At 38.3% G+C, this 13,688-nt stretch overlaps 1 protein-coding gene across 3 annotated transcripts in view; it reads right to left on the reverse strand.

Annotated features, from left to right (window-relative positions):
• Positions 1-13,688, reverse strand: part of TSPAN12 (tetraspanin 12) — a 65,951-nt gene that overhangs the window by 18,468 nt on the left and 33,795 nt on the right. For all 3 annotated transcript variants that reach the window (XM_004313167.4, XM_073809869.1, XM_073809870.1), the window contains exons 5-7: positions 9,379-9,453; positions 5,156-5,263; positions 534-677 (exon numbers count right to left, since the gene is read on the reverse strand). In XM_004313167.4, the coding sequence (XP_004313215.1) occupies positions 534-677; positions 5,156-5,263; positions 9,379-9,453 (327 nt within the window). The remainder of the gene's footprint in view (positions 1-533; positions 678-5,155; positions 5,264-9,378; positions 9,454-13,688) is intronic.

The raw sequence follows: 13,688 nt of genomic DNA on the forward strand, positions 1-13,688 counted from the left end.
ACTGAGCATCTAACTTCATTAAATCAGCTAAAACTAACATCACTGATATTAGCCAGCAGGGGGACCTGAAGAGTCGAGGACAGCATTTTCTCTGGAGAGTAGAAGGGTTTTGGGGGGTTTTTTGGGTTTTGGTTTTTTTGTCCATCCCCTGCCCCCATGTTTTAGTCTATATGGAAGCCCTAAATACACATTATGCTCAAGAACTACAAACCTTGTCTTCCCCAATGTCCGGAGTTAGTCACACACTCTGCATGTCTGTTTTTAAAGCGCTCTTAGGAAGTGGCAATAGAGCTTGGTTCTACACAATACAGTTCAAAATCCAATTAATTCTAAAACCTAGTCTTTCCAAATTTACTTTGTTAAAATGTGATTAGTATTCAGATTTTTATATAAACTTTTAGCTTTGTCTTCTTTCTCCACATTTCAGAGGAAAACAATTTTCGGGTCCCTCATATTTAGACAGAAGAGGAAAATTGCATTGGCATGTTGTTGATTCTTTACTTCCATGATAAGTTAATGACATATGGCCTTACCTCTTGATAAAGGTCACTGAGATCTTCCTGGTGGGCCTGTTTGGAACATCCTGGGAATTCCCTAACACAACAGGAATCTGGGGGCCAGTCCATTTCTGTCATTTCCAGCCAGTCGGTGAAATAGACAACTCCACAGCACTTGAACTGCAAAAGAATCACTGGTCAGGCTCAGAAACAACAAAAATATTTTCTTAACTTATGGGAGACTGAACGTTAGATTTCTTAAATATTTGCACCCAGAGCTAAAGTCACTTCTGTCATCACCTAATGATATGTGCACATTTTATGTTGACAACAGAAATGTAATAGAGGACTCCATAATGGAACAATTCTGAACAATAAGGCCCGTAACACATGAAGACAGATCAGGCATGACTGAGTCTTACCTCCCCCCAAATGTAAAATCCTCTACAAGCGATCACATAGCAGCAAAGTTAATACACACTAACAAAACAAATAGCTGAAATCTTATATCTAACATTAAACCTCTAGCTACTAGGGAATAGTTGATCAATCTATTTGCATATTGCCTAGTTACCAACTTAACTGCTTAACGAATTCAAATATTATATTAAAACTTTCCGCAATCTCTGTAGAAAGATTTTTGGCCAACAGCCCACATCACAGAGATTACCCAACTCGATTCATTAACCAGAACATTTCCAAAAATTTCTGAGATGGAAACATAGGTTTGGCCAACAAATTTTTATTCAACTGAGTGAGACTCTTGAAAAAAACTGTCATATTTTATCACCATAATCTCAGAAGAAATGATGTGTCTTTAGTGTCAATAAAGTTGGATTTAAGACAAACTATGTTGTCTTTGTTTCTTTTTAGTCTCATTTCACCAACTATTAACAAAAACCTTCTCTGGTCAAAGTGTAGAAACCCTGCTTAAGGACATATGTAGATTAGATTCAGAGTAATTAACTATGAAAACTTTCTGTCCTTGGGTAGAGGGCAGTTACTCTTCCATATAGTCAGAAACAAGGGTTATGTACAGGCAGTCACGGAGAAGAATTTTGTCAGGAGTGACTGGCTTTGAAAATTATGTAGCCCAACAAATCACCCTGTGCTCAGGACTAACACTGTATTGTAAAATATCACAATCCACCATTTCAAAATTTCAACTAAAATAAACTTTAAAGAATTCTGAATTTCTTACGTAAAATGAAACAAGGAAATACAAAAAATCATTTTACATTTTTTCACTTGCTTAAATATCTAATTTTTTTTTTTTCAGTGGTACGCGGGCCTCTCACTGTTGTGGCCTCTCCCGCTACGGAGCACAGGCTCCAGACGCGCAGACTCAGCGGCCATGGCTCACGGGCCCAGCCGCTCCACGGCATGTGGGATCTTCCCGGACCGGGGCACGAACCCGTGTCCCCTGCATCGGCAGGTGGACTCTCAACCACTGCACCACCAGGGAAGCCCAATATCTAATTTTAAAGAAAAAAAAAATGGTCATGAAGAACCTAGGGGCAAGACGGGAATAAAGAGACCTACTAGAGAATGGACTTGAGGATACGGGGAGAGGGAAGGGTAAGCTGAGACGAAGTGAGAGAGTGGCATGGACATACATACACTACCAAACGTAAAACAGATAGCTAGTGGGAAGCAGCTGCATAGCACAGCGAGATCAGCTTGATGCTTTGTGACCACCTAGAGGGGTGGGATAGGGAGGGTGGGAGGGAGGGAGATGCAAGAGGGAAGAGATATGGGAACATATGTATATGTATAACTGATTCACTTTGTTATAAAGCAGAAACTAACACACCATTGTAAAGCAATTATACTCCAATAAAGATGTTAAAAAATAAAAATAAATAAATAAAGAGAAAAAAATCATCTTGAGTACTATAAGTGATGAAATACTGATGCTATGAATAATACTAAAATTTTCCAAGAAACTTTAAAAATAATTTTAGTATTTCCTTCTTATAAATGTGTTCTAAAATCCACAAATATACCACAAACATCACCAATTAAGTCAAACATAAGTTAACATCATGTATTTTACATAAGTCATTGAGTATCCATAAAAAATACATGTAGTAAAATGACCACTTTCTAAAAATCATAAACTACTACCTTTCCAAGTCAGTCTTTTTAAATCCTTGCATGCAGAAGAAACCTACTTCTCATTTCCTAATGTCATGTGTGTTTCTGTGTTGCTGACAGGAGGACGGTTCTTGGAACATGCTCACTCCGTCCACAATAGAACAGCCCATTTATCTGGCCTTCTCAGGAAGTGAGGTGCTCCACACAGATGACTTTTCCAAATAACTTATGCATAGCATCTTCTGTGCCAGATGCTTTTTTTTATTTTAATAAGTCCCTGAGATATTGTTGCTTTTTACATGGTTGTTTTTCTTCATCAATAGAAGATACTGAATTGATACTGAAAATTTTCCTGGAAACTCCCTTAAGCAAACCCATTCTTAAGCCACACATGACTATGGTCTACGTCTCCTTGGAGTCTTGCTGCCTCTTTTAGAGCCACATTGTGAGATGGGGCCACTCTTCTAACATGCTGTCAAACCGGAAAATTCCACCACCATTTTACATAAGCAGAACCTGAGGCTCTAAGGAACAGGACAAGTAGGTTGCCAAGATCACAGACCAGCCAGCGGTGGAGTCTATTTGTTCTCAAGCCTATACTCCAACTTCTATGTTAGAATCAATCAATAAATACAGTTCTTAGCATCAGTTTTTTTAAAGGTATTAAATAAACATCACTAGGGCTTAAGTGAGAGTCCACTAAAGTGAAGTACATGCCCAGACCTGCACCGAATGAGTCAGGAAAACTGCAGCCTGACAAGGTTGCTCTACAATTTATTTTGGGAGAAGGTGGTTAGCTGAATTGTGTCCTTCCGCCCCACCACCAAAATTCACGGTGAGGTTCTAACCTCCAGAATGTGACCATATTTGGGAAGGTCTTTACAGAAGGCATTAAAATAAGGTCATAAGGGTGGTCCTAATCCCATCTGACCTATGCCCTTATAAGAAGAGGAAATTTAAACACAGACACAGAGGGAAGATGACGTGAAGACACAGGGAGATGACTTCGGCTGTCTACAAGCCCAGGAGAGAGGCCTCAGGAAAAAAGCAATCCTGCCGATGCCTTGATCTCAGACTTCCAGCCTCCAGAGTTGTGAGACAATAAATTTCTGTTGTTTAAGCCACCCAGCCTGTGGTACTTTGTTATGGCTGCAGCCCTAGCAAATGAATACAAGGGGCTTTTAAAAATTCTTTCAGGAGGCCCGGAGGTCTTCACCACCTCCTCTGGAGTGAAATAAGCCTATGATGTAAAGGAGGGAACTTACCATACAACCAATCTAAAAATATGTGCGCTATCATTTGTAGCGCTGTACATTATCAACCTAGGGTGGCGCCCTCTTTGTACCATTAGAAAAAAACTCATTTTGTTTTTTTACCTGGATTATCATGGTCCACATCACAACTGTCAGAAAATAAAGAGCTCTAGGAAGCTTCCACTCCGGGCAGTAGCTGAACACAGCTTATTATAAATTCCCTAACGCTTCACTTATTTTCCCTTCACGTTGTTTTTAGTACAAATGAAGAGTAAACAAACAAAGTCAGGAAGCAGTTAAATAAACAGGAAATCTGTGCTGCAGTGATAATTTTCACCATCTCAACAACTGTAACACAAAGAGCCAGATTTGGAGATTATCCTGGACTTGAACCTCTGCCTGTATCCAAGACAGAGTAACTGAGCAGGGAGCAGGACCTCTATTGTGCAAGACCCTGATTCTCAAATGCTTTGGAGCCCAGCTTTAAATGCCAGTAAAAGAAAGAGATAGACTTGGTCATCTGGGAATGTCACTCCAATCGCAAGGAAACTGCTTGGGAGAAGAACTTAGTTTGAATCAATGGTTAACTTCAAGTCACCAGATTTTAAACATCTAAATATAGTTCCTGTCTGAGAGGATAATGGGATGCAGTGCTATATGGAAGGTAGGTAAGAAAAGCTAAAAGCACTTAACTTTGTAATGTTATTGTTAACAATAACTTATGATTCCATTTAATCTTCTGAACACCTGGAGGAGATAGGTACTTTTATGATCCCCATTTTATAGATGAGGAGACTGAAGCTTAAGGAAGTTAAGTAAATTACAGAAGCTCATGTAATAGTAAGCAGCAGAGCCAGAATTTGAACGAAGTTCTTTCTGACTAGAAAGTTCATGCTTTTAATGATATGCTGAGTCCTAATTTCCAAATAAGACCCATGATTTTAAATTTTCAAATGATGTTTAAATTACAGATAGCTCTAAAAGTCACGAAAAATTATCCATTCACATCGAGCTTGGGTAATTATCAAGGAATTCTCATTAAAAAAGGAAAATTTAGTTTAGCAAAAGGGCTTTTAAAAGATTCTAAAATATATGTGAACCGTGGGAAATGAAGCAGAAATGGTGGAAGAAAAGCAGGGCATAGAGCTACTTAAAGTATTTCTCAATAAAAAATTACACCAGTGGTAACTGAATCATCGGCTTAACTTTTCAGCACAGGGAAAATGACCAAAGCCAAAGCTTTGAACACTTGTTTTGAAAGTGTGTCATTTATTCCATACCCTCTACCTCAGAAAAGGTAGCACTTACCTCTCTCTGAAAAAAGTTCCAAGCATGAGTAAGCCACCGGTATCTCGGTAAGCCATAATTTGTCATTCTGGCTTTCAAAGTGACCATGTCTGACCACTGTACTGGAACCTAGCGATAGAAAAGACAAAGTATCAACAACTGTAACATGCAAACAGCCACATTCAGACACACATACATTCACAGATTCACACAAATACACTCACTCATAGACTCGTCCACATACTCACACTTACTTGGAATGTACTGCCATTGCCAAACACTGCCTTAAATTTGTATTTGTTTGTGGCTTAAATTAAGCTCAGCGTTATTAAATACGTATCAAACAATCTCTACTTGTAGATTTTTGTACTAAATGAGGAAGTACTTCATATTAAGCAAAATAATGCGAAATCACTTAATGCCGATATCAAGTTCAAGGAAATCACAAAGAAGTAAAGCTCTATGTTCTGTAGATACACCCGAGCTCCTCATAACAAGCGATCCCTGCTGCAAAATGCCCTTTCATTTGATTTCGTAATGCTATGAAATGGTTCTTTGAAGTGACTGCAGATTATGGTACTAAAATAAAGGGAGAAGAATTAAGGGAACGAGTTCAGCTCAAGCCAAGCCTCACTCTAGAATAAGTCTGTAAACTTTTCAAAAAGTGGATTTTAGGGCTTCCCTGGTAGCGCAGTGGTTGAGAGTCTGCCTGCCGATGCAGGGGACACGGGTTCGTGCCCTGGTCTGGGAAGATCCCACATGCCGCGGAGCGGCTGGGCCCGTGAGCCATGGCCGCTGGGCCTGCGCGTCCGGAGCCTGTGCTCCGCAACAGGAGAGGCCACAACAGTGAGAGGCCCGCGTACAGCAAAAAAAAAAAAAAAAAAAGTTGGATTTTAGAGGCATGCTAGAATTCTAGAAAAATTGTTCTGAAATTAAAGCATTTTTTTGTGCTCTGCCTCTTAAGGTACCTAGCACCATGTCCCTGAACAGTTTTTAATCATGACACAGCTTCAGGTACACAACACAACAGTTGGCAAGAAATCTAATTAGCATACCATGTTATGTTTTGTGTACAGTGCTACAGGAGAAAAGGGGTCACAAAAATCCTAGTCTCTCCACACGTGTGTTATTAAAGTAACTCTTGGGAAACTAGACAGACATCCACACCTGATCTATGGAGCAATACTGACCGGGCTAAGTCAAGCAAATTTGACACTAACTCAATATTCATAATATTTTGAAATCTTATTTTTAAAAATAGTAATATCGGCCTTTCCTGGTGGCGCAGTGGTTGAGAGTCCGCCTGCTGATGCAGGGGACGTGGGTTCATGCCCTGGTCCGGGAGGATCCCACATGCCGCGGAGCGGCTAGGCCCATACCATACCGCAAAAAAAAAAAAAAAAAAAGCAATATCAATAGTAGTTTAAAAATTCCTGGCCACAGAAAGTCTTCATTTTGTTCCTTTGTTAATTTTCTTTTTTATTACTTGGAAATGTACAATACAAAAGAAAACACCCCAACACCTGGGCACACAACTTTGTTCCCTAAATAATGGGCTGACTGGGTATACTGTGTGTTCATCTGGTTCCACCAAAGTTCAGAGAACTAACCAAAGTTCAAGCTATGCACTATAAATTCTTATTATCTCATATCCTTTTGAACATAAAATAAATAGAAGTGAAATAAATTCTCTAGAAATTTATAATCTGAAACAGTTAACATAATTGACAGATTTCATCTAGTGAAGGAATGATGAATGGGAGGTGAACATGTATACAAAAAACAGAAATAATGGGAAAATAGGCTGCCTGATGCTCAATCTCTTGATTTGGTTATTAGAACAGTCTTATTTTTAAGTTATTTTCCAAAATAAATTAAGTTGTTTCCCACTTGTGACCACAATTGATCTGAAACCAAATATAGCAAGAAACACAGGTGGTCACTGAGGCTCGGGCACAAAATAGAGTGCTCTGGCCATAAAGGAAAACACACATGTATCGGCTCCTTGCATGGAACAGAGAAGAGCACAAAGCCCATTCTACGCAAAGTCTGGGTTCTGCAAAATTTCGCAGCTCATAAACTTTAACGGCACTTTTCATTCACGTTGCTATTAGTGCAAAGGCAATAATAAAAAAAAAAATTCTGACAAACGTTTTTCCTAAAGGACTACTTTCCACATTTCACTTTTAAACAGCCCTTGTTTTATCCTGTTTTATCCTGGGGGAAGATTTACACAAGCAAAACAGTGATGTATGCCTTCAGCGGGCACGGCAGTGTACACCCATCCAGTACCATTGTGATACTAAAAAAATACTTGCAGATGGCCCCTTCACAGAATAGAAGCAAGTATCTAAAACGTATCAATTCCTTTCTGTTTCCTCAAGTTCCTTAGAATTATACTAGAGTCAAAATATTTCCTTTCAAATACCTTAAATTAATTCATTTCAAACTTGTTATAATTTAGGAAATTTATCAAATATTAGTATGATATAAACACTGTTCAAGCCATTTTTTAAAATCCACTAGAAAGTAAACTCATTTTTAGAAACCTTTTAATTACCAAAAAGAACACAAAAGCTGAGATGAGGAGATCAAGAATTAATTATACAATTTACTACTCATTGCTTGAATGTTAAGGAGATCCATGTGTTTTTTGAAATTAGAAAAAATTAGTAAGACACCAAAACTGAGTCCCTGGAATCCATCACTCTTTCATTCCCTTAATATGCCAAGTTTCTAGGGATGGTGTGAAAATATGATTCTCAAAGACAACAAGAGCATTCCTATTGTAAGAGGAGATTTTGTTTTGAAGATAGTGTTTAACTTTATATTAAACTAGTTAGAACCTGCCCTGACTTTTCAATTTTTAATAGAGAAAAAAATAACCATAAATTCTCTCTTCTTACTGAGAGTTGTCACACATTGAAAGCATGAGTGTTTTCAGAGGGGTTCAGCTGTGTAGCAGTGCCAAAGTATCGTTTACATGTAAATTGAAGTATGTAGAGTACCCACTAGTCTGTAATTACCACTTAGTATTCAAAACAGTGTCACAGTACAGTAGCAGATTTACCATAGAATCTTTAATAACTGCATCAGTACCAGAGATGTCTTCAATTTTCTTACACAACTGCCAAAATGCCTCTCAGAAACAAATGTAAAAGAATCTGCTTCATGGGTGGTGGTGATGTGATGAACTGGGAGATTTTGATTGACATATATACACTAATATGTATAAAATAGATAACTAATAAGAACCTGCTGTATAAAAAATAAATTAAATTTAATTTAAAAAAAAAAGAATCTGCTTTGCTTCTTAAGAGCTCTTAAACTTTAAAATGTTGAAGACTGACCTGGGGAACTTGCCACAAAGGCAGATACTCAGTCCCTGCGTTTTCCTCTATTCCGATCTAGCAGCTCTGGCCTAGAGCCCTATAATGTGAATTTTAAAGAATCACCCTGGTGGACTCCTGCTGTAGACAGTCCAAAGACTACATGTTGGGGGAAAAAAACATCATCTTCCTGAAACAGAATTACTCTACGAAGCTCACAGTGGAAGAATCTGACCTGCCACCACAAAAACAGCCAGACTTCACAGACATGCAAAAGTGCTCAACCTCATTGATAATCAATGCACCAATTTTCACCAATGAAGTGAGCAAACATTAAATAAGTAATAATGCCCAATAGAGCAGAGGTGAAGTGGAGTGGTATACCGAACATGACTGGTAAAATCTTAAGGTTAAGAAACTCTTATTCTCATTCATTCTAACACACACTTCCTAATTTGGAAGATGGTTCGGCTTCCTGCAAACAGAAGGTACGTGTTTCCTAGCCATCAGTGTACAGCTGCAGTCAGCATTTTATAAGGTTTTCATGTAGCTTTTCAACTTTTCTCAAGTCCTGTTGCAAATGTGAATATTTCCTATTATACACTCAGAAGATGGTAAAATTATTTTAGAACATATATAATTTTCAGTCTATTATATCCATGTTTAAGCAATCTGTGGAATTAAAGATATATATAGGAATAGAGGAAATGAAAAATTACAAATTGTGCTTTGGAACTATGCTTTAGACACAGAAAAGAAAATGCTACAGTTCAGAAGTATTGGGAGTATTCATTGTTACCAGATAGCATGAACATTCAAATTAATAATCACGTGCCTAACAACTCCAGAGTATCTGATTTAAAAGGCTGAACGAATATTGTTTCAGACTGTGGTTATATTCCATTTTGAACTCACCATAATTTCCTGCTCATATGTCCAAACACCACAAGCCAGTTCTACACAGAAAATGACAAGTAAACTTCCAAAATACTGTAGAAGAACAGAAAATGAATGCTGTTAGGATAGACTCAAAGTAAAATATGGTCATCAGAGACAAGCTAAATATTATTCAGTGTTGTTTATTCAAAGGACAAGAAAACGGAGGCACATATTCAAGAAGCTCCCTCCCTTGGGAGCAGATGGGGAAAATTTCAGCAAATTTTGAGATATCGGCAGACAGCATTCAATACTCACCTAAGTGGGTCGTTTGGATGGTGCTTCATTTATCAAATGCTTTCATAATTAATTCACTCAATGGATAAGACTACCTCATTTTACAAATGAAGAAATTAATGTGAAAAGTATACAATAGGACTTGCTCAAGAACGTGCATCATAAAATAAATTTTGGAGCCCTAAAGGGACCACTGCAGCCATGTTCTTTGTGCTTTTCCTTGCCACTTCTCCAGTTGCGGAGGTCACTTTACAGAAGTAAACAGTAAAAGGGTGAGAAAGAAGAGGTTCTCTGAAAGTTCACTAATTCCAGCAGAACTAAAACAACTCCACTGCTGTCATGAATCCTCCGCTCCATTTATGGTGCCAGTCAGGGTGGAAGGATCGGGTAGTGATGATTATTGATTATTCCTCTTCACTGGAATGACAGCTCTATCAAGGGCAGAAATTTACCGTGTTCCTTGTCACAAAGTAGGTGCTCAATAAATTTTTTTTACGTAATATATGAATAGATAAGAATATATGAAAACAAATCAGAATGTGGTGTGGAGAAAAAGGAACCCTCCTACACTGCTGTGGGAATGTAAATTGGTGCAGCCACTATGGAGAACAGTATGGAGGTTCCTTCAAAAACTAAAAATAGAGTTGCCATATGATCCTGCAATCCCATTCCTGGGCACATATCTGGAGAAAACCATAATTTGAAAAGGTACATGCACCCCAAAGTTCATAGCAGTACTATTTACAACAGCCAAGACATGGAAGTAACCTAACCTGCCATCAACAGATAAATGGATAAAGAAATGTGATATATACATACAAGGGAACATTAGCCACAAAAAAGAATGAAATAATTACATTTGCAGCAACATGAGTGGGCCTAGAGATTATCATACTAAGTGAAGTAAGTCAGAAGTGAAGTATTTGTCTAAAGACAAATATCATATGCTTATATGTGGATTCTAAAAAAAAAAATGATACAAATGAACTTATTTGCAAAACAGAACTAGACTTAGAGACATAGAAAACAAACATATGGGCACCAAAGGGGAAAGGGAGGGAGGGATAAATTAGGAGTTTGGGGTTAAAATATACATACTACTATATATAAAATAGGTAACCAACAAGGACCTACTATATAGCACAGGGAACTCTACTCAATATTTTGTAATAACCTATAAGGGAAAAGAATCTGAAAAAGAATAGCTATATATATGTATAACTGAATCACTTTGCTGTACACCTGAAACTAACACAACATTGTAAATCAACTATATTTCAATAAAAAATTTAAAAAATAAAAGTTAAAAAAAAAGCAGAGTGGTACAATGGAAAGAGACTGGGAGCTGCCTTGGACTGGGTGATCAGGAAAGGGCTCCATTTTTGTGTGTGTGTGTGTGCGGTACACGGGCCTCTCACTGTCGTGGCCTCTCCCGTTGCAGAGCACAGGCTCCGGACACGTAGGCTCAGCCGCGGCATGTGGGATCTTCCCGGACTGGGGCACGAACCCGTGTCCCCTGCATCGGCAGGCGGACCCTCAACCACTGCGCCACCAGGGAAGCCCTACGCCTACATTTTCTTTTTCAGGGAGCTCTGAGTCCTAGTCACCCTTGTGTTGATCACTGCACAGAGAATCACTCAGTCACTAGTTTAAGAGCTGGATCTGAGTGAGGCATCTATAAAACTTGGTGTTAATCCACAGTTTAAATAAAACAAAGCCAGCGAAGAATTAAGCAACAACTCCCGTTGAGCTCTGTTATGGCAGGTAGGGTACATACATATCACATTTCACCACAAAACCGTCTGCTGTCCTCAGCATTACTGAAACACGTGTATATCTCTCCTAATGACGTCAGTATGTGTCTGTCAAGCCCTTACTCTCCCAACACACGTGGTTTGCTGAGATGGTCTGTACCAAGCTAGTCTGCAGGGCAACTCACCCCTCTCCTCCATGAGTGCTGTCCTAGAACAGTGGAAAGAGCTCTGAATTTGGAGTCAGCAGACTGAAGTAACACACTCTGTGATCTCTGGAAAAATCATTAAACTGCCCTGACTTCAGTTTGCTCATCTGTCTGATGAAGATAAAAATAAAGTCTTCTTCACTGTTATCATCAAGGCTGATTTGACACATGGGAAATTGTTCTGGAAAATTTAAAATTTTGAATTTGTAAAGCATTATACAAATGCAATTCTGAACTCGTTTGTGAAATACAATCCACTATGGACTTGCCCTTTCCTCCTGGATTTGACCTTCATTCCCTGCAGTGTGCCGCAGTTTCTTCTTCATCATTGTTTTCCAGTATCTCATCTCTTGTTCTTTACCATTTTACCCTTCTCCTTCCCCTTGTGTGTCTGGGTATCTCTGTCTCCTGTATATCAAGCTTCAGAGGCTTCAGCTTTTAAACCAGTCGGCTGCCTCACCCACAATTCACTGCGCTCACTAACCTGCCAGACCATCGGTTCTGGCAGGCAGGGATCTTGTTCGTAAACATTATTTTATTCCCAGTGCCGAAGCAGGACCTGTCACACAGCAGGTATTTAATAAATGTCAGTGGAAATAATGATCAGCTTACCAACTGAAAAAACCAATTTCAGGTTTCCTTGAATTTCTCTGACTAATTTGAGCTCTGAGTTTCTTGTTAACATTTGACTCCCCTTGACTTTGCTTACACATTTCTGTACTACATTGCCTCTCTGTTTTACTGTGTGTCTTTCTGGAGGATTATAGTATGATAGTCCAGGGTGCCTTTAAACATATAAGACAATTTACATAGTTAAGGAACCATATGCAGACTCTCCCCATCTTTCCTGAGCTACTATCAACTGAACATTTTAAATAAATAAAGCCTGAGAAAGTGTTTATACAAGGGACTTAGAATGCAATTATTTGCATTAACAAACTATTTTATTTGCTTTAAAAATTAGTTGATACAGACTTTCTTAAAACAGCTAAGTTCTTCTACTGTAGTTAAACTAAAATTTGTGTTCTATGAATAAGTTTTATCCCTAAACATATGTTCATGCAAAAACTGCATCAAGTAAGGCAAGCTGATAATAAGATATACCCTCAAAATGATGCAATTAATTAGTGATTTTTTTTTCACCAAATCTCTCAAGCCGAGAATAATTACCTTTCAGTTCAGAAATGAGTGTCCTTACTGATTTAGATAACAAAAGATTAGATAAAACACTGTAGGTGAAATTGCTTTGTTGACTTTTTTCAACTATACAAATGGAAGAACATGAGCTTTGAAATAAAATAGACCTGGCTTCAGATTCTGGCTCCTTTACATACCAGTTGGATGACCTTGGGCAAACCACTAAGCCTCAATTTCCTCATCTGTCAAATGAGAGTGTTAAAATTGCCTTGCAGTGTTGCACTAAGGATTCAACCAGGTAGAGTGCTGTCCCACAGGAAGCATTACCTAAAGGGTAGCCACTATTAACCATATCGTAGTATCTATTAGAATATAAACTCCATGAGTACAAGAGATATTATGTTTTAAATACTTAACATACTGCCTGGCATAGAACATGTACTCAGTGAATATTTCTTGAATGGATGTAACTATGACTGGAGAATGACAACAAGTAAAACTGTTCATTTCCTCCTAAAGACTGTTAGTGTCACTCGCTCTAAAGAGTCTTCTAAACCCACAAGTTATTTGGTAAAATCTTTAGTAAAATCCCTGTCTAGTGAGAAAATAGCTGGTATTTTTCAAAAGATCTTTATTAGGAAACGAGGGCAGGAAGGGCGTGGAGGGTGGGAAACCAAATTCTTTTTTAAAAATACTGAAATCAATTCGTCTGTTATTTTAAATAAAGCGTTGGCCACAGAATGGCAAGAATGGCACAGTTTAACTAGTCCCTTTGTCCCCTGGATGTATTTGAGGAGGAACGTAAAGGCATGAAATCCCACCTTCCTATTTAACCCTTGGTGACCTGTAAGTCAATGCATCCTCCAGTAGAAATAAAGGGGATTCATTTCTCGTATTAAAGATTATTTCATCTCATTATATGTGTACAGACAAAAGAATAAAATCTCCAGGAGGT

This window comes from Tursiops truncatus, chromosome 9 (genome assembly GCF_011762595.2).
Source record: "Tursiops truncatus isolate mTurTru1 chromosome 9, mTurTru1.mat.Y, whole genome shotgun sequence".
NCBI classification, from domain to species: Eukaryota; Metazoa; Chordata; class Mammalia; order Artiodactyla; family Delphinidae; genus Tursiops; species Tursiops truncatus.